General features: G+C 34.8%; 2 protein-coding genes across 2 annotated transcripts; both read right to left on the bottom strand.

Moving 5' to 3' along the window:
- Positions 1–2,678: 2,678 nt before the first annotated feature.
- Positions 2,679–3,611, bottom strand: LOC124508158 (olfactory receptor 4N2). Its single transcript, XM_047074573.1, has one exon. The coding sequence runs from the start codon at positions 3,600–3,602 to the stop codon at positions 2,679–2,681; it is 924 nt and encodes a 307-aa protein (XP_046930529.1). The 5' UTR covers positions 3,603–3,611.
- A 14,808-nt stretch (positions 3,612–18,419) lies between these two features.
- On the bottom strand, positions 18,420–19,349 carry LOC124508159 (olfactory receptor 4N4C). The gene has a single exon (XM_047074575.1). It carries the CDS (start codon positions 19,344–19,346, stop codon positions 18,420–18,422), a length of 927 nt encoding a protein of 308 aa, XP_046930531.1. The 5' UTR covers positions 19,347–19,349.
- Positions 19,350–22,122: the final 2,773 nt, after the last annotated feature.

Genomic DNA, 22,122 nt, shown 5'->3' on the forward strand with positions numbered 1-22,122 from the left:
GCAGTAATCTATTCCACATTGTCTGTAGCAATGTTTTTCCAGCTATGTCTCCATAAGCCAGGGAAACAAATATAAACTATTTAAACTATTATAAACTATTATAAACAAATAAGTTTTAGCACAGTGAAGGAAACCATCAGCAAAACAAAAAAGCAACTTACTGAATGGAAGAAAGTATTTGCAAATGACATATCTGATAAGAATTAGTATCCAAAATATATAAAGAACTTATTCAAAAAAAAAAAAAGAACTTATTCAACTCAACACCAAAAACAATAGGAGAGGACTTTAATAGACATTTTTCTAAAGAAGACAGATGGATGACAGACACATGAAGAGATGCTTAATATCACACCAATCACCAAGGAAATCCAAGTAAGAATCACAATGAGATATCACCTCACCCCTGTCAAAATGGCTAGAATGAAAAAGAAAAGAAATACTAAGTTTTAATGAAGAGATAAAGGAACCCTCATGCACTGTTGGTAGGAATGCAAATTGATATAGCTACTATGGAAAACACTACAGAGGTCCTTCAAAAAATTAAAAATAGAATTACCATATGACCCAGTAATTTGACTACTAGGTATTTAACCAAAGAAAGTGAAAACTCTAATTTGAAAAGATACATGAACCCCTATGTTTATTGCAGCATTATGTACAATAGCCAAGATATGGAAGCAACCGAAGTGCCCTTCGATAGATGAATGTATAAAGAAGATGTGGTACACACACATTATATATATATAATATGTATATGCATATATGTGCATATATAATATGCATATATATATTGCATAATGTATGTATGTGTAACATATACATATGTTATATATATGTAACACTATGAATATAATATATACTGTGTGTGTATATAATATAGCCATAAAGAAGGATAAGATCTTGCCATTTGTGACAACATAAATGGACCTAGAGTGTATTTTAAGTGAAACAGACTTATTTCACTTAGCATAATACACTCTAGGTCCATTCAGGTCATTGTAAATTGCAAGATTTAATTCTTTTTTATGGTTGAGTAATATTGCATTGTGTGGTGTGTATGTATATGTATGTATACACACACACACACACACACGCATACACACCACATCTTCTTCATCCATTCATCAGCCAATGGACATTTGGTCTCTTTCCATAATTTAACTATTGTTGATCACGCTGCTATAAACATCAGGTGCATGTATCCCTTTGATATAGTATTTTTGTATTCTTTGGGTAAATAAGCCAGAGAGACAAATACCATATGATTTCACTCATGTGGAATAAACAAAACAAGCAAGTAAAGGGGGGAAGAATGAGAGAGAGGTAAATCAAGAAAAGGACTCTTAATTATAGAGAACAAACTGATGGTTACCAAAAGGAAAGTTGGGTTAGAGGGATGGGTTAAATAGATGATGGGGATGAAGGAGCGCACTTGCTGTGATGAGCGCCGGGTGTTATATGGAAGTGTTGAATCACTGTATTGTATATTACACTGCATGTTAACTGGAATTTAAATAAAAACTTAATAAAAAAAAGAGAAGGACAAATACAATATGATTTCACTTGTATGTGGAAACTAAAAACAAATGAATAAACAAAGAAACAAAACACAGAATGACCTATACATATAGAGAACAAACTGATTGGTGGCAGGATGGAGAAAATGGGTGAAAAGGAGTGGGAGATACAGGTTTCCAGCTATGGAATGAAAAGTCAAGGGAATAATAAGTACGGATAGGGACTATAGCAACGGTTTGTGATAGTGTTGTGTGGTGACAGTAGCTACACTTGTATTGAAGATGGCATAATATACAGATGTATTGAATCGCTATGTTGTACACATAAAACTAATTTAATATTGTGTGTCAACTCTACTCAAGAATTCTTTAAATTGTTTTTGCCTTCATCTAATTTAGAAAAAAAGTTGGCAGTTTAATTTTTTTCAAAATATAATCCCTCTTGATAATTTTTCAACTCTTGATATCTGCACAGAATCTTGAGTTTACAGCCCTAAGACATTTATAAAACTGCATATGAGAAATCATTCTGCTGCTTAAAGCCTTAGAATGCTTTCTTATTATAATTACAAAAAAAATTACAAAAAAAAAACCTCTTTATATTCACTTCATAGACTCATGTGTGTTGAACACTACCTTCAACTCTAATCATTTTCAGATTCACTTATTATACCTCAATTTGAACTTTGTTGTATTCTTCAAATATACCAAGTTCATTACCTAAGCTTCAGGTTTATGTGCTACCTGTTCCCTCTGCCTAGAATGCTCTGCCTCCAGATGTTTGCGTGGTTGACTGTTTAGTTCATCTAGTTATTAGCCAAAATGTCACATCCAGAAGAACACCTTGATTAAAGATGGAAAGTGAACTTATAATGTTCACTCCACACTTTCTATTATCTATCAATCCTTTTGCTTTTTTATTTAGTTTCTGTATCTCTTCCTGGAACCATTCTGTTCATGTTTCTATCTTTAATGTCTATTCCCACTAGATTGTACCTTAAGGAGAACAGTGACTTGTTTCATTAGTAACTCTTTCTCCTAGTGCCTAAAATAGTACCAACAAAAATGAAAATGCTCAATAAATGCAGTATTTGGAAATGGATAAGTTAACTTCAGAGGAAATTCTGTGGTCTTGATTTTCTTTTCTTTTTCCTTTAATTAGGCTAGGTGCTGATTAAACAGCCTCCTCATGGAAGCTTTTACTTCCTGGTTGCGAAGTGTATAAATCACAGGATTCAGCAAAGGAAAGATCACTGTGTGAAAGAGAGAAACCACCTTGTCAGCTGGGAAGGCTCTGAAGGGGCGAGTGTAGATAAAGATGCCAGGCCCAAACATAAGAAATATAACGATGATATGGGTGGTGCATGTGGATACGGCCTTGCTCTTCCCCTCAGAGGATGATCCATGTACACGACATAGGATGACTGCATAGGAGGCCAGAAGCCCCAGGAAGCACAGGAGGGTCATCAGGCCACTGTTGAAGACCATTAGAAGCTCCACCACGAAGGTGTCTGTGCAGGCCAGCTTGATGACCTGTGGCACATCACAGAAGAAGTTATCCAGTTGGTTTGGGCCACAGAAGGGCAAGTGGAGGATGAGGGCCACCTGGATAATGGAGTGGACAAAGCCTCCAAGCCACAGGGCCAACAGCAAGGCATAGCAGGCTCTAGGGTTCATGACTGTGGAATAGTGCAAAGGCCGACAGATGGCGATATAGCGGTCAAAGGCCATCACAACAAGGAGTAACCCTTCCCCTCCTCCAAGGAAGTGCAAGAAAAAGAGCTGAGTGATGCAGCCCCTGTAGGAGATTACCTTCTTCTCAGAGAGGAAGTCCACCAGCATCCTGGGAGCCACAATGAAGGAGTAGGATGCATCCAGGAAAGCCAAGTTGCCCAGAAAGAAGTAGAGGGGGGCTGTGAGACCAGGGTCTGATCTGATGGTGAGGATGATGAGGAAATTTCCAGGAAGGATGATGAGATAGAAAATTAAAACTAGGACAAAGACCAGGAGCTGAATATCTCGAGACTGGGTGAGACCAAGAAGGATGAATTCTTTCACCACTGTGCTGTTGTCATTTTCCATCTCCTCTGTCTGCAGTACATCAAGAAGCAGAGTTGTTATTACTGTTTCTTCTATCTAGACCCTCATTCCTGTCCAACTAAAAATATTTGACATATAGATCACATTAGCTTAAAACAGGTCTCAGCCCTCTCCAGTATCCTGGGTAAACTCTAAACCTTTCATTAACTCCAGATTTAAAGCAAGCAAACTAACAAACAAAAATACTGTTCTTATACCACAATTCTTATTCCCACTCAATCATATGCTTCTATAGAACTGCTCTCCACTTTAAGAATCTGGCATCCTGGGGCACCTGGGTGGTTTAGTTGGTTAAGCATTTGACTCTTGATTTTGGCTCAGGTCCTGATCTCATGGCTACTGTGATGGAGCCCTGTGTCAGGCTCTATGCTGACAGCTGGATACCTGCTTGGGATTCTCTCTCTCCCTCTCTGCCCCTCTCTCTCTCTCTCTAAGTCAGTCATTATATTTTAATTTTATTCTTTTCAAATGCTACTTTTTAATATGTATAATATAAATTAGTATCAAGGCGTATATGTACTGTATAAATAAATTGCATATACTTAAAGCACATGTTCAAAAATGTTTTGTTATAGGTATGAAATGATCTAAGATTGAAAATTGCTCATCTACATAAAAATATAATGTAATATATGCCAGTACTGCCTTATGCTATTTATGCTAAATAGCATAGTTGCTTTAAGTTTGTGGAACATGGGGTGCCAAAAAAAATGCTAATGAGTCATTAGTTATAAAGGAAAGACAAAGAGAAGAGTGAGGGAGGGAAAGGAGAGAGAAATAGAGAAGCCAAAAAAAAAACCCCAAAACAAAACAAAAAACAAAATAGTATGTCTATACAGTGCATTGTTAGGGTACATATTTTAGAAAACATTAAAAATATCTGTTTTAAGTATCTCCAGAGCTAAATAGAGTGGATAATATACAGGTTTCCATGTATTACTTACAACCACAGGTGGAATTTATGAAAGTCATACTTCGGTATATTGATCAGTATATATACATGATATACATATACACAAACACCACACACACACACACACACACACACACACACACAAAGTGGGACCTACACATAATTTTAATAAAAAATTTGTAGACTCTCTAAATTAGCTTCTCTGCTCACTTCTTAACTTTTCAACATTTCAGCAGCCATTTGTCTCAACATTCATTCCATAATTTTCCTATAAAAATACACCAAAGAATGTAAGTCAAAGCCACCCTTAGATTTTTTGCATCCCACAGACTCACTCAGAGTGTATTATTTCGTGATGTGTGTTTAAAGATATCTCTAAGACATCAGAGGATTTCTTTTTTTTTTAATTTTTTTTCAACATTTATTTATTTTTGGGACAGAGAGAGACAGAGCATGAACGGGGGAGGGGCAGAGAGAGAGGGAGACACAGAATCGGAAACAGGCTCCAGGCTCTGAGCCATCAGCCCAGAGCCCGACGCGGGGCTCGAACTCACGGACTGCGAGATAGTGACCTGGCTGAAGTCGGACGCTTAACCGACTGCACCACCCAGGCGCCCCAGACATCAGAGGATTTCTGAAGGTCTTTGTGATTAAGGGTTATAGGCTCTTCTACTCAGCCTCTTTCCTGTCTTTCACCTCTGTTTTTCAACTATTACCTAAACAGATGGTATTACACACTACCTGACATATGTGATTCATTTTTATCCCATAACCTATTTTCGTATATGTGCCTTCTGTACCTGTGATTCTGAAATGGTGGCTGGCATAGATGCAGAGACTATGAGATGAGCATTTTTCTAGGTAAAATAAATTTCTGGACAAAATCTACAAATTACAGCCCTCTTCAGAATAAAAATATCCTATTTTAGCTAATTAGTTGGAAAAGGATCAAAAATCTAAATCCTTACCACTCTATCTCCAATTTTCCTTGCCATTTCAGCTAATTCATACGTTCTTCTCATTGTGGCAATGATGATATATTATAGAAGTAGGAAGGCAAGGGAGAAGGACTGCCCTAATTTTTAAGGTGGAAACCAACTGTGCAGGCCTGGAGCGCCAACAGTGGTCGACCAGCCCCTGGAGCCAGGTGTAGAGACCAAAGGGCCTTACTTCCCCATCTCTTTGAAACATTTACTCATGCTTCCTTCCTAATGTTCCCTCTATTCTCCTTCTCTCCCCTTTCACTCATCACCAAGTCTTCATTTTTCTAATTTATTTGTATAAATTTGTTTATGGTCTCTTTTCCCCTTTTAATTTATTGAACTCATTTTCTCCTAATTTTCTTTCCCTATTTACCTGGCTTTCTATAAATCTAACACTGTATCATTTTCTCTTCTTTCTCCCTATCATGTATTCGTGTTCTCTTCTCTCTGAAGTTTTTTCACTCTCTCTGCTTGTCCCCTTGTTCACTGTCACTCCACTATATCCCATGCCTCTCTTGCCATTATATCTAAAAACAAGGGGTGCCTGGGTGGCTCAGTCGGTTATGCATCTGACCCTTGATTTCAGCTCAGGCCATCATCTTACAAACCATGTCAGGCTCTGCGCTGACAGCACAGGGTCTGCTTGGGATTATCTCTCTCCTTTCTCTCTCTCTCTCTGCCCCTCCTCCATTGATATGTACTCTCTCTTTCAAAATAAACTTTTAAAAAATTAATGTTAATCACTTCTTGGCCTTTGGCTAAGATCAAGTGTAAAAATTAATATAAATATGAAACAAAAACCATATTGTTTCCTTTCAAACAAAACAAGCAATACATATTCTTCCCACCATCTTCCATTCTAAACAGTTGGTCTACAAAATAAAATGTGTAAGCCACTTTTCAGTACTAACCATTTTCTCTTGAATGGTATCCTTACAGTTTACTAAATCTGAACCACTCATTAATACTTCCCATTCCCTCATATATTTTTTTTTACTGCATATAAGTGAACTTGATAAAATGAGATGCTTTACCTTTTTGAAAAGTAAATTTTATTAATATCATTCTAATGAAATGAATATATTTAACAAAGTTTCCAAAAATTTGAGTGTAATGTCTGTCAGCATATTGATTGAAGCTTATAAATTATTTAAGTATAAATTAATAAGTTCTACATATCCTTAAAAATGTGGATCAAACTGAAGAACATGATCAAAAATTTAATACTGATGCTAATGATGGATGTATAAAGCACTAAACAAATGTGTTGGTCTTCAGCCAGAAAATTATCTCATCAATGAAATGAGATGGTTAAATTAAAATACTTCTAAATTCCCTAGCTTTTTAGGAAATAATAAATAATGTAGAAATATCCTTGGTTTGAAGTCCTTTTATATGATTCTAATACCTTTTTAGAATGAGTAAGTGTTGGCTCAGCAATTCACTAAATGTATTACCCTAGGAAAGTCACCCAGCTTTCAGAAGGCTGAATTTTCATTTATCATATAGAATAATGTGTTGACTCCTTCTGTCTGACAGGGATATAAGGATCAAAGGAGATAATAATAATAATAATAATTAACTTATTCCAGTGTGTTTAAACCAAAGCTAACCCTGCAAATCTGTAGATGTTACGAGGTAGCTCTACTGAGTGGACATACTGCCACGAGATCTTTTGTCAATGGCTGCAGGGTAAACCCTGGGTGACAGCTGCAAAAATCTGATTAATAGAAGAAATTGTGGAAGTGCAATAAAGCCTTCGTGTAAGTCATTTGTAGATCAAGCTTTTCTCAGTTTTACAAGCTTTCTCTCAGTTACCCTATGTTGATGAATAATGGAACCACAGACAATAGAAGAAACTCTCAAATATGTTCAGTATGGAAGTTAAGATATCTACGCTAATCTGAAAAATCATAAAAGCTGTTAAGTTTTTCCCCTGAAGACTTTAGCCTAACTTTCTGTATCTTCCTTCCTTCCATCTGTACTTCATAAGGAAAATAAAACACATCCGTCATTTATATGCTCCTTGGTTTTAACATCAAATGTCAATTCGCTGAAAGTCACTGATAATTTCACTTAACTATGACAAGAGAATGAAAGTTTTTGTCCACCATTAAATTCTAAGTATCAAGAGATATGGAAATGTATTAGAGGAGACGGTAGAAAATGCCACTCTGCTGAATTTAGGCCTTTGCCTCTGCTATTCCTACTGAAACTCTGACCTCTGTTCCATTGTATTCCAGGGCAGGAGATGGAGCAGAATAGCTGTAATACCTTCTCTGTTGTTCTTTCCTTCTTGTTTCTTATCAATACAAATACTGTTCCCAGCCCCTGAAATTTGAGTCTCCAAGGGTTTTATGTAATTCTCACAGAGTAGCCATCCTTCCTCTCTTGCTAAAAACATTGACCATTCTTATTGTTCATAAATATTTGTTCTCACATATGGAACACAGCTTTTGAAACCTCCTTTAACTCTTTGTGATGCAATGGAGAAAGTGCTTTGGACACTTGAGACTACCACAACTCTACTGAATATTTCCAGAGGGAGCTATTAGAATGTCAACTAAATCAGGCATGGGGAAATACCAGAGCTCTGTAAGAGATAAATATTTTTAAATGAATCACATAATGCCACACTGGGTAAATTCTGAATTTTAAAACCAAAATCCTATCAGTGAATGAGATAATAAACCCTATTTGGAAGCGTATTTATTAGGTCAAAGTAAAGATCAAGAAAAATCAATTTCTATTTTAGAATTCAAAAAAAATGTAATGAAAGATTAATATGTATACATATACAGGATATACACATACACACATACATACATATACATCAAGAAAGCAAGCAAGGCCAGGATGAGAGGGTGAGGTATTTGCCTTAGGCATAAAATTTACCAGGGTACAAAAAACTTTAATAATCAAGATAAATAATATTTTCGTGCAGTATTTTGAAAATAAAAGTTAATGTGAAATTATGAACAGAATAATCACATTTTTTAATAAAGACATAAAAATTACAGATTTTTCCCTTTCCATGAGATTCCAGTATGGCCCAGCAAGACATTATTATTGATACTGTCTTTAAAGTTTGGTGTTTATTTTGTTCATGATGGATTTTTATAATTAATTTTGATTTTTTAAAAATATTAATTAAAACATTCGTTATTACGAAGTTGGTAAGTTTTTTGGTTACTTCCTTAGTTTTTGCACTCAAGGCAAGTGCTTTACTCATTCTCTAGCATCACCATGATCTGACCCTGAAAGCAAACAATGTGGCTAAGTCAGTAATGAGCTTGTAAGATTTAACACATTGCTGTGATGAAGACATAAGCAGAGAGAATATTAATGCTCATGAAGACTTTGAAGGCATAATTCTTCTTAGAGAAAAGAACTGTTTGGTGTAAGATAGACCATTTCCTCAAGGGAAAGTGACTTCCCAAATAGGATGTGAAAAGATCTATCATGATCTCAGTATTTGTTGTTTATTCACTTTTACTCTGCTCGGCAAAAACAAAAATCAATAACTTTTTTTTTCCATTGAAGATTATTAAAGTAAAAAATTAAGGGTCAGAGCAATTAAATGAAGCTTAATTTTCTTTTTTTTATATCTTATTGTTTTTATTGTTTTGCTTTAAAGGGAAATCTGAGTTTATGAGTAACTTTACAATTGAAAAAATGAATATACTCTTTGTAAACTAAATATAATTCATAATCAGATATGTATTTGTCCTAATCTATTTGCAGCTCAAAAACACAGTGTGAAAAGTAGAAAAAGGAAAAAAGAGAAAGAGATAAAGAGAAATTTAGAATGATCAAAATATAGGACAGGAAAATAAAGTAGACATAAATGTAAAGATAATTATATATATAATTGTATAGTAACAGCCCCATCTTGGAATAGGTTAGAGTCGTGCCACAAAAGACTTAAAAAGGTGATATTTTTCAGGGCACCTGAGTGGCTCAGTTGGTTAAGTGTCCCACCTCAGCTCAGGTCTTGATCTCATGGTTCCTGAATTTGAGCCCTACTTTGGGCTTTGTGCTGACAGTTCAGAGCCTGAACCTGCTTTGGATTCTGTGTGCCCCTCTCTGCCCCTCCCCTGCTCATGTGCACACAAGCTTGTGCCCGCGTTCGTTCGTTCTCTCTCTCAAAAATAAACATTAAAAACAATCATATACATGAAAATAGCCCATTATAGTGAAAAGATTGCCAGGCAGAAAGCAAAAGCTAAGGACATAATCCTGGCTCTAATCTATAAATGTTCAATGGCTTTGGAAAATAACACCACTTTTCTCAGACTGTTTTTCCACCTATAATAGAGCATTTTTTTATATTAAGATACTGAACTATTTATCTCTATTGCTGAGTTTTTTGACACTCCCTTAGATTCTGCACCAAATTCAAAAATCACTTACTGTCTACCATGAGCCAGGTAGTATTTTAAGTGTCAGCAATGCAGTACGGACAAGACCAACAACAACTCTGTTCTTTGGAATTTTACATTCTAATGCAGGGAGACAGACAATAAACAAGCAGAAAAGAAAACATCAGATAGTAATGAATGTTATAATGAAGATACAACAGTGTGTTGGAGAAAAAGACTGCTATTTTACATGGAGTGGTGGTCAGGGAAGGTCTTTCTGAGGCAGTTTCAAAAGAGTGAGTTCTGAATGTCTAAAAGAAGCCATTCTAGAAAGGAGCCACCAAAAAGAAAGATCTGGGAACACCTGTGTGGCTCAGTGGGTTAAGCATCTGACTCTTGATTTCTGCTCAGGTCTCATGATTCGTGGGTTCAAGCCTCACATAGGGCTCCTCTCTGATGGTGTGGAGCCTACTTGGGATTCTCTCTTATTCTCTCTTTCTCTGCCCTTCCCCCACTCATGTTGTCTCGCTCAAAATAAACAAATACACTTGAAAGGAAAAGAAAAGAAAGGAAAGGAAAGGAAAGGAAAGGAAAGGAAAGGAGAAAAAAGAAAAGAGAAAAGAGAAGAAAAGAAAAAAGATCTGGTGTGCTGAGGAATAGAAAACAGGCCAGGATGCCAAGATAGTGAAAAAATTATACACAAAGACGATTCCTTCCCATCTTTGTCCCCTATCTATATTCCCCCCCCCAACACACAATTCAGAGTAGGAAATATCTATTATTCTCTCTGTATCTTCCCCAAACCATTATGCATAAATAAGCAAATGGATTGTATATTCTTTTCTCCTTTTTAATAAACAAATGTGATAAATAGGAAATAGCTATTATTCTCTCTGTATCTTCCCCAAACCATTATGCATAAATAAGCAAATGGATTGTATATTCTTTTCTCCCTATTAATAAACAAATGTGATAAACATCCCAAAATAGGGAATTATTGAAATATATTTTAATAACAGCATACAAGTCAGTACTTCACAGGTCTTTAAAATTATATATATATATAAATTATATATTTATATAATATATATGTTATTTATATAATGTATAAAATTATATATATATGTAAGTATATAATATATATCATGCATAATATAAGTGCTAGAATTTTTAAGTTTATACATGTTGAAAATTGTGGAAAATACATTTCAAAATATTATATATATTCTCTGACCTTTTTCCTATTGTGTATATTTCTCGTCAATTCCTTTCTACCACAGTCATGTTTTAAATTATTGTTATTAACATAATCACATAATATAAAACTCTATATTATCTCCTATTTCAAAATTTCCAATTCTGCTTTTTGCAGTAAAAAAAAAATAATGTATTCAATTACTCATTCTCTTATCAACCATTATTGAAAGTCTACCAGAGTGAGTCATTGTGCCAAGAGATGAAATACAAAAATTAATAAGACAAACATTAACTTCAAGGCAAGCAGAAAATTGTGAATAATATACATAACATTTAAATAATCTTGAGATGTTTTATAACATAACTGTACTTAGAGTATCACAAGAGCAAACAGAAGTGAACACAAGGTGGAGCATTAGAAATGTTTCAAGAAGGAAGAAACATTATGGCTGAGTCTTGATTGAAATATTCACCAGAAAGTGGGAAAAGGAGAAGACAGAATGTGCAAAGGCATCAAAGAATCAAAACTGTGCATGTGCAGAAATATAGTAAGAGATAAGATTGGAAAAACAAGGTAATTGCTTAGAGTGATTATATTTAAGTTTACAATTGAGCAAAAGGAAATTCAGGAAATACCCAAGAGACTGCTGTTTTACCCTGTATGTAAAAAATATATCTAGCTGACTTGAGGAAATTAACAACTTCTCAGTATGTTGTTTATATGTATCCTGTAGCTCCACTGATCAGACTAAGTTCATTTTTCAAAAGTGTACTCTTAAATTTAAAATTTAGAACTCAGTAGGGTGCCTAGGTGGCTCAGCTGGTTAAGCCACGACTTTATTTATTTATTTTTTTATTTTATTTTATTTTTTTTTTATGAAGTTTATTGACAAATTGGTTTCCATACAACACCCAGTGCTCATCCCAAAAGGTGCCCTCCTCAATACCCATCACCCACCCGCCCCTCCCTCCCACCCCCCATCAACCCTCAGTTTGTTCTCAGAAGCCACGACTTTAGCTCAGGTCGTGATCTCACTGTTGGTGGGTTCAAGCCCCACATCAGTATCTGTGCTGAGAGCTCAGAGCCTGGAGCCTGTTTCTATGTCTCCCTCTGTGTCTGCCTCTCTCTTGCTTACACTCTCTTTCTCAACAAAATAAATAAATGTTAAAAAAATTTTTTTAAACAAAATAAAATTCAGAACTTATTATGGCATTCAACATGGCAGGTCTTAATCCAACAGATTTTATTCTAGGATATAAAGCAAATTTCAACACATTTTTAAATTGAAATCATATTAAATATAATCTTGGACCACAATGAAACTAAACTAGAAATGTATCAGGCTCATTCCCAAATATTCAGGGAAAAAATATACCCTAAATAACCCATGAGTAAGAAAGTCAAACTAGACATTAGAAAGTATTTTTAGGGGTTCCTGGGTGGCACAGTCGGTTAAGCGTCCGACTTCAGCCAGGTCACGATCTCGCGGTCCGTGGGTTCGAGCCCCGCGTCAGGCTCTGGGCTGATGGCTCAGAGCCTGGAGCCTGTTTGCGATTCTGTGTCTCCCTCTCTCTCTGCCCCTCCCCCGTTCATGCTCTGTCTCTCTCTCTCCCAAAAATAAATAAACGTTGAAAAAAAAAAAAAAGAAAGTATTTTTAATTGAATGAAAATGAAAACACAACATATAAACGTATGCAAAATATAGATAAAGCAGTGCTTAGAAATGTGTAGAATCAACCGAATATATTTAAAGGGTTTATAACAAAGGGTTTGAATCAATTGTCTAATCTTCACCTTTAGAAAAAGAATAGGAAATGAAATCCAAACAAGGAAGAAGGAATGCAATAACATAGACATGAAAAGAAATATAAGAAATTGAGAAAAATAACAGAGAAAAATAAATAAAACCAGAAGCTAGTTCTTTATAAAGAACAACCAAATTGATAAAACTTTAGTCAGAATAGTCAAGAAAAAGAAAGAAATTACAAAAATATCAATATCAGGAATTAAAGAGGGACAATCAATGTAGATATGATAAAAATTAAAAATATTAAGGAAACATTATGAGCAATTTATGCCAATGGATTTAATAACCAGTTCAATGCACAAAATTCTAAAGGCCTAACTACTAAAGCTAACTCGAGAAGAAATAGACTGAATAGCTATGTATCTATTAAAGAAATTCAGCTTGTACTTAAAAATCTTCCCATGAAGAAAACTTCAGACCCAGATGCCTCCTCTAATGAAATCCACCATTTATTGAAGAAATAATACTGATTCTACACAAACTCTTTTAAAAACAGAGTATAAAAAGGAAAATATTTTCTAATATCCTCTAATTTCTTCTTGTACACATTGGGTTATTTAGAAGTGTCTGCGTCTTAATTCAGAAATGTACATAGTTTTTTCTTAATTATTTCTAATTCAATTCCAGTGTGGTCAGAGAATACATTTTGTATGCAATATACTGAGTTTTTTTTATAGGCCAGCATATGGTCTACTTGGCAAATGCCTCATGAAAAGAATGTGTATTCCTCATTGTTGGGTGCAATACTCTATAAACAGCAACTAGGTTAAGTTTGTCTCTAGCGTTCAACTCTTCTATACCCCTACTGATTTTTTATCAGATGTTCTATCAACTTTCAAAGACAGTTATTAAAATCTCAATCTATGCCTTTGGGTTCTCCATTTATTTATTTATATATGTCTGTATTAGTGCATACATTTTTAAGTTCTATTGCTAGAGGAATCACATTAAGATTGTTATGTCTTAATGAACTGACATTTTTATTGCTATGAAATTCTTTTATAAATACCTAATAATACCTCTGGGTCCTTGAAGTTTACTTTGTTATTAATACAGCTATACCATGAAGTGATTAAGGTTTGCAGGGTGTATTAGGGTTTTCCAGACAAACAGAATAGTAGGATACATAGATACATATTAGAGAGAGAGAGGTTTATTATAATGAATTGGTTCATGTGACTATGGAACTGGAGAAGTCCTACAATCTGTCCTCTCCTAAATGAAGACCCAGGAAAGCCAGAGGTGTCATTTAGTCCAAGTTCAAAGGCCTGAGAACCAGGAGAGCTGATGGCATAAATTCCAGTCCAAGGACTAAAAGAGATGAAATGAAATATCCCAGCTCAATCAGTGAAGAAAGAAATAAGAAGCAAATTCCTCCTTCTGCCTTTTTTTCTATTCAGGCCCTCAATAGATTAAATGATGCCCACCCACACTGGGAAGGGCAATCTACTTTACTGAGTCCACCAATTCAAGTACTCATACTAACTAAGCTCATACTAACACTCTCACAGACACACCAGCAATAATATTTAATCTGGGGACCCCACAGCCAGTTGATATATAAAATTAAACATCACATATGGCATATCATTCTCCACCCTTATACTTACAATATATCTGGGTCTTTATATTTAAGAACTGATATCTTACAAACAGTATATACTTGAATCTTGCTCTTTTATACAGTCTGAAACTCTATTTTTTAACTGGCATGTTTGGTCCATTTATATTTAATATTGTTGATCTTTGAGTTCATTGGTACTTGTTTTCTGTTTGCCCCATTCCTCTTCATTCCTTTGCACTTCCTTCCTTCCTTCTTTTGTAGTGAATGTTTTTTATATTCCATTTTCTTTCCTGTAAAGGTTATCTAATTAAATCTCTTTGTATTATTTTTAAATATGTGGATGCTCTAGTGATTACAATATTCATCTATAGCTTACCAGTCACTTCAAATTATTATTCAAGGATACTTCATGAAGAGTATAAGTAATTTACAAAAACATATATAAATCTTTTATCTTCCCTTAAGTCCTCTGTGCTATTGTTATCATATATTTTACTTCTAAGTAAGTTATAAGCCCCATAGTACTTTATTATTTTAAAGCAGTTAATTATAAAGTAAATAATACAAAGTAAAAATACTCCTTGCCATATTTATAAACCTTTTTTTTTTTTACCATTTCCAGATCTTTTTATTCCTCATTAATTCCAGTTTCCATCTGACATGTTTTCCTGTTAACATGAAGAATTTTCCTTTAGTATGACTTTCTGTGTGGGTCTACTGCCAACACATTCTCTCTCAGCTTTTATAAATATTAAATGCCTGTTACACCTTTCTTTTTGAGGTTTATTTTCATTAGATATGGAATTCTAGCTTAACTGTTTTTCTTTGAGAACTTTAAAAATCCCATTTCACTGACATGGTGTCCATGGTTTCTGATAAAAGGTCAACCACCATTCTTGTCTCTCCTCTGAAACATCTTTTTTCCTCTGTTGCTTTTAAAATGTTCTTTTCATATTTAGTTAGCATCTGTTACACTGTGGTCTTATTTGTATTTATATTGCTTGGATTTTGCCAAGTTTCTTGGATATGAATTCTTGGAAGTTACTTCTTTTCCTGTCCCATTCTCTCTCTCCTCATCTGGAATCCCAATTACACATATATTTTACTATTTGTTATTGTCCCCATAGTATATTAACACTATTAATACTTTTAGTCTTTTATTTCTGTACTTCAGTTTGGGTTGTTTCTAAAAACCTATCCTAACAATCATTAGCCATTTTTCTGCATTGTCCACAATGCTGTTCATTCAGCTCATCTAAGGAATTTCTTTTAATTTCAAATATTGTTGTTTTCAGTTCTAGCATATCCATTTATATTTAGAGTTTACATTTCTCTCCTAAAATCCTCATCTAGTTATCCATTTATGACTTGTTTCACATACTTATAATAGTTTTTTCTAAAGTTTTTGTCTGATAATTACATCATGTGGTTTTATATATCAATATTTTTCTATTAGACATACTCTTCCCTATTTTCCTGGCATAGCTCCTAATTTTTAAATGGTAGTCCCAAAACTTCCTGTAAAAATTCAATGGAAGATGAAGAGTATTTAATATTATTTTGCTTAGTTCTTTAGAAACGTCAATCCTTTTCCTCTGTCCAGAAGTTAGAATGAGGATATGATCATTCATATTCTTTCAAAGGTCTAGTTGAGCTAAGACTTGGAATCATCTTTAATTAAACTAAATTCAGCTCCAATTAGTTTTACCTCCAACATCTGCCAACTGCCACCAAGATCTTTTATCCTGGTGATACTTGGAGCTGGGAGGAGTTTGAGCCACAATTCAGATATTTTTGTTTCCCTTAGGATTCAACTCTATAGACACCCAAGCAGTACAATAATTGCTAAAAATGTTCAAATCCCCTATAATTTTTATTTCTTCCTCTACTGCCCCTTTTCTGAGCAAATTACTGGTACAGGTGTCAATGGGGATAGTGGGAGAAATTTATAAAAGTAAGCTATTTATTTTTGTGTTTGGGGCTTTTTCAGATTCTTGTCTGTCAATAGCTTAGAGCTTTTTACTCATCTCTATCAAATATCTCAATCTATGGCACGATCACTCCTCCATGTGCCCATATCCAGACCAGGTACTTGCCCACAAATATGAAAGCTGCCATAGCTCTCTGCTCGTCTTAGACGGACTTTGTCCACTTTTGGATCTCTGTAATAAGGTTTCCTTGCTTCATCCACTCTTTTTTTAGCCTCAGAGAAAAGTACAATTTTATTTCTGTACTTTTCTTTTTGTTGATAATACATGAGCAACATTCTTCTACAAGCTAACCAGAATCAGTAGTCTGTATTCTCATCATTTGTTTTTGAGAATAAAATTATGTTGATAAGCTTTTCCATTTTTCCTTTGTTAACTTTGTTGGTTTCAATTGCCCATTTCTAGTTTCCTTCTGGGTATGATCTACTTCACATTCATTTATTGAAATTCCTTATGTATTAGTGAATTAATCTTTTATGATTTTTATTAATTTTTAGTTAACAGCTTTTTTATTTTAATTTTTATGCATAGGTACTCCCTTGTACAATCCTGAGATAGGGAGGAAACATTCAATTCAATGTTCATGCAAGCCTCTATAATTGTTGAGAAAATAATCTGCCCATATATATGTGGTAAATGGATTTTCATCAGTTTTTTTTTTACCTTTTGCCTACACATATATATTTTTTACTATGTAAAATATAATTTTTTCTTTCCATTTACTATTTTTATATCCTACTTCAGTGGCCTTTCACACTTCCAAGACTGTAATACTATTATCCTACATTTTACCATTTTTGGCATTGTTTTATTGTTTTCTTATAAAGCTGAGAACATATAAACAGGTTCTTCTAGAACCTTTGTATCTAGGGTTCCAAATTCTGACTATCAAATGTACTTATGTAAAACTTGAATTTAGAAAAAATTAATTGGAGAGGTGATAACATTAAAGGTATTCTGTATCATCCTCCTGTTCCCAGACCATGGCTAATTTAGATACAGTCCTTCAGTCAAGAATTGGCAAAATAGCTTCTTGGTTCCCCATCTCCTGATTATTGTAGGGATAGATCACTTGGCAGGTTAGTTTTTTACTGTTTTTCTGGCAATCATGTCTGGATTCCCAGCATAGAAAATAGTATTCTATCCCTTCAAAGATTTTGCAAGTACCTAATTTCCCACATTAAACCCATTGCATTTAAAATAATAATTTATGTAATCTCCAACAGATCTATAGTAGCAAATAATTATCATTATCATAATGAGTAAAATCAATTGAGGGCAAGGTTTAACATAAAGGGAGGAGTTGTAAAAACCCATTAGTAATAATCACGAAGCTCTGAAAAAGTCAGATGAAATAATTTCATGACATTTTCCTATGAAACCAATTACCTTCCTTTCATACCCATTAAGCAAATGGGGGGGGGTAAGGTAAATATATATATATATATATATATATATATATATATATATATATATATATTAGAGAGAATCATATATAGAGAAAGAGGGCAGGGGGAGAGAGAGATTTTTTCAAAACAAGTCTGCAGAATAGCATTTAGCTCTTAATGGAGTTTTGCAACTTATTGATCTCTGCCCAGAATCCTGATGTTGCTCTAAACCACAGAAGAAACAACGGTGGATGAGTGACTTTCTTGCTTAAAATGTTAACATGTATTTTTTACAGTATTTAGAATAAAATAAAATTCCTTATCTCAGCCTAACAGACCTTAGTGATTTGACCCTTACAGTCACATAAAATTTAACCCTTAAATCTCTCATAAGTATTCATCATGTTCCAACCATTCAGGTGTTTGTTTTATATTCTTTAGGCATACCAAGCTTATTCCCTAATTATGCATAACTCTCCCTCATTGCCCACAATAGTACCTGACAAATGGGAGGTACTCAGTGAAATAGTATTTGTTAATGAATGTATGATTTATAGCAAGAATTCCCTCTTCTTGACTTCTTTTTATAAAATCTATTCAGCAGACAACATGCCGACTCAGTAACCTCCTCATGGAGGATTTCACTTCCTGGTTGCGAAGGGTATAAATCACAGGATTCATCAATGGAAAGATCACTGTGTGGAAGAAGGAAACTACCTTGTCCACTGGTAAGGCCCTGAAGGGGCGAGTATAGATGAAGATGGCAGGTCCAAACATGAGAAGTATAATAATGATATGAGTGGTGCATGTGGACAGTGCTTTGCTCTTCCCTTCAGAAGCAGACCCATGTACATGGCAAAGGATGACTGCATAGGAAGACAAAAGCCCCAGGAAGCACAGGAGGGTGAGCAGGCCACTGTTGAAGACCATTAGAAGCTCCACCATGAGGGTGTCTGTGCAGGCCAGCTTGATGACCTGTGGCACATCACAGAAGAAGTTATCCAGTTGGTTTGGGCCACAGAAGGGCAAGTGGAGGATGAGGGCCACCTGGATAATGGAGTGGACAAAGCCTCCAAGCCACAGGGCCAACAGCAAGGCATAGCAGGCTCTAGGGTTCATGACTGTGGAATAGTGCAAAGGCCGACAGATGGCGATATAGCGGTCAAAGGCCATCACAACAAGGAGTAACCCTTCCCCTCCTCCAAGGAAGTGTAAGAAAAAGAGCTGAGTGATGCAACCCCTGTAGGAGATTACCTTCTTCTCAGAGAGGAAGTCCACCAGCATCCTGGGAGCCACAATGAAGGAGTAGGATGCATCCAGGAAAGCCAAGTTGCCCAGAAAGAAGTAGAGGGGGGCTGTGAGACCAGGGTCTGATCTGATGGTGAAAATGATGAGGAAATTTCCAGGAAGGATGATGAGATAGAAAATTAAGATCAGCACAAAGACCAGGAGCTGAATATTTTGGGACTGGGTCAGACCAAGAAGGATGAATTCTTTCACCATCGTGCCGTTTTCTAGCTCCATCTTTTCTGCCTATAGAACATCAAGGAATAGTTTATTTTCATCTCTTGCACCTAGATCATAGTTCTTTTCAAACTAAAAGTTATGCCACATCTGTCACACCATCACTGTCCCACAACCTAAGAAATCTTTTCTACCCTTTATTCTTCTACATTTCATATCTGCCAACACCCTGATCTTAAAGCCACACTCTCTGCTTCTTCAGTCCTGTGCTGCTATTAACTATTCTCTCACGTGGCACTCTGCAATGCCCCTGCCCTGGACTAGTTTATGATTTGCATGAGACATAAGAAAATGTTTCTGACTGAGAAAAAACTTAACCCCAGTTATCAAGTTCTTCAAGTTTTTATTTGAATGAAGGTTAAGGTAGGGATTGACAGCAAACAGGAATGACAGTTTTTTAAGGTGACAGAAATGTTCCATATCTTGACTGTAATGGTTACCAGTGTCTGTTCTTTTGCAAAAAAGTACTAAACTATACAGAAATTGGTACATTTACTTTATGTAAATTATACCTTAGGAATGCTGACTTAAAAAGCTAAGAAAAAACTGTTTACTTGAAATATGTCCTTCTTCATAGAATATCAACCCATCAACCTGGTCTAAAATTTTAAAAAGCCTAGTCATTCTGGAGAAATTAAGATCTGAGGCTTATTTGTAATAGTGGCATCTAAATTGGGAATGGGGTCACCCAACACACATTATAATTTATTGGCATGAAAACAATAATGGTAGAATTTCTATATATATATATTATTATATCACATTCTTTGATGTTCTACTTTTAAAAGTGTTATAGTTTATATAGAATCATGATATAATTGAATATAAAATATACAAATAAAATATAGATGTTGCTTGCACATGTTCAAAATGGTTTTTTATTGAAATGAAAAATTTTAAAAGCTTGAAGATATTTGAACAAGAACAAACTACTGGTGATTTAAAACAATATTTCACATGCTTTCAGTTACATGGCAGACTTGTTTTTAAAGTGTTGTGGAATAGAGTGTAGAGAAGAGGGCAAGAAGGGTCCACTAAGTATATGTAAGAGGGGAGAGAATGAAAGAGAGAAAGAAAAAAAGAAAAGCAATAAAGTCCCAAGTCAAGAAACCAAAGGAGATTTTTACAATGGCACATCTATTCAAAACATCAAAATACCTGCGTTTTGTATGTCTAAACCTAAATAGATTAATTAGTAACTGGTATTTCCATGTATAGTCTAAGTTGGGAATTATGAAACAGGTACTTTACATCAAAAGGCACATATATGCACACACATAGTTTCCTAAGCAAAACTGAAGTACAAAAATTTACAAATGGCGCCATCCAAATCAGCTTTTCTGTTTCCATCTTTCTTTTCTTTTCTTTTTTCTTTTCTTCCTTTCCCTCCCCTCTCCTCCCCTTTCCCTTCCTTTTTCTTATCTCTCTCCTTCCTTCCTTCCTTCCTTCCTTTAGCATTCACTGGCTTCAATATTTATAATTCCTTTTGTGCATAAAATCTGCTGTTAGAAAAATTAATCAGGAATCCCTCTATACTTAATTCTAAGTAGTGTGCATCTTGCACAGTATTATACAGTGGTTATTTCATAGTCTTTCAAACAGTGATTCTGTCTTTAAGACATAGAAGAAATCTTTAAGCTCCTGTAAGGTTAAGAGCTACAGGCTCTTCCACTGTATGTTGTGTTTTATTTCCTATCATAGACTTCTGTTCTATTAACCCTTTAACAGATGGGATTCATTACCATCTAACATCCCTCACTTCTCTCAGTTAATATATGATGTGTGAAATTAAGACCCAGTATTAACATTCCCAAGACAATTAGTACTTTAATAAAAGTTTGTATATCTCCAATAAAGTAATTTTAAGTATGAGGAAGAACTAAAGCTATTTTAACAGATAAAAGGTGTTGTACTAACAGATAAAAGGTGTTGCTGTATTGTTGAATTCAGACTTCACATATTAGTCTATTTCTACTATAATTCTGACCATTACATTCCATGACAGCAAATGCACCACCTGAAGAATTATAATAGCTTTCCATTTATTCCTTCTTTCTATACTTTGTAAATATGAAGACAAAAAGATTTACCTCTCTAGCAATCCAACACTACACTCACACAACAGCAATCACCTCTTAATGGAAGGAACAATTACTGATTATTCCTGCCTTTGTTCTTAAGTATCTCTTCTCACAGAGGAGGCTCTTACATTTTGAAATACACAGCCAATTTGTGATGAAATGGAGAATGTACTTTGGGAATTTAAAGGCTAACAAAGCTATAGAATGCTTTCAATGGGAATTATTAGAATGCCAACAAGATGTAATCAAAGTTTAGACTAAAGAGCCGTTAGGTACAAATATTCAAATACACTCAGTTAAAGAGACACTGTGTCACTGCTGGGATTTAAAAATCAACATTCCAGCAGTGACAGAGACAATGGAATGTCAAGCATGTTTATTAGGTCTCAGTGAATAGAAAGCCACAGGAAATTGTTTTATATTTTACACTGCAATTCAAAAAAAGAAAAATAGTATAATTGCTAGGAAATCATAGCTACATCAAGAAACAATTAATGTGGCCAATTAGGTAAATATATTAGATTCAACATATTTCTGGTGACAAAAAATAGGCAAAGACAAAATAAACGATGCTTACAAAGAGTCCTTTGGACTTTCCATGGAAAGAGAGGATGTCCTCCAAACAGACCGTATTATGCCCTTGGTATTTGTTGTTTTCATTTTAGACATAATTGTCTCCTATGCTCTGCTGAAGC

The sequence above is a fragment of the Lynx rufus genome, unplaced genomic scaffold (assembly GCF_022079265.1).
Source record: "Lynx rufus isolate CCGP_SWC_20201006 ecotype Redwood Valley unplaced genomic scaffold, mLynRuf1.p SCAF_13, whole genome shotgun sequence".
Classification (NCBI taxonomy): domain Eukaryota; kingdom Metazoa; phylum Chordata; class Mammalia; order Carnivora; family Felidae; genus Lynx; species Lynx rufus.

Bases quoted from the DNA above. Each gene is read 5' to 3' on its own strand.
- LOC124508158 (XM_047074573.1), bottom strand. From the start codon at position 3,602: ATGGAAAATGACAACAGCACAGTGGTGAAAGAATTCATCCTTCTTGGT.
- LOC124508159 (XM_047074575.1), bottom strand. From the start codon at position 19,346: ATGGAGCTAGAAAACGGCACGATGGTGAAAGAATTCATCCTTCTTGGT.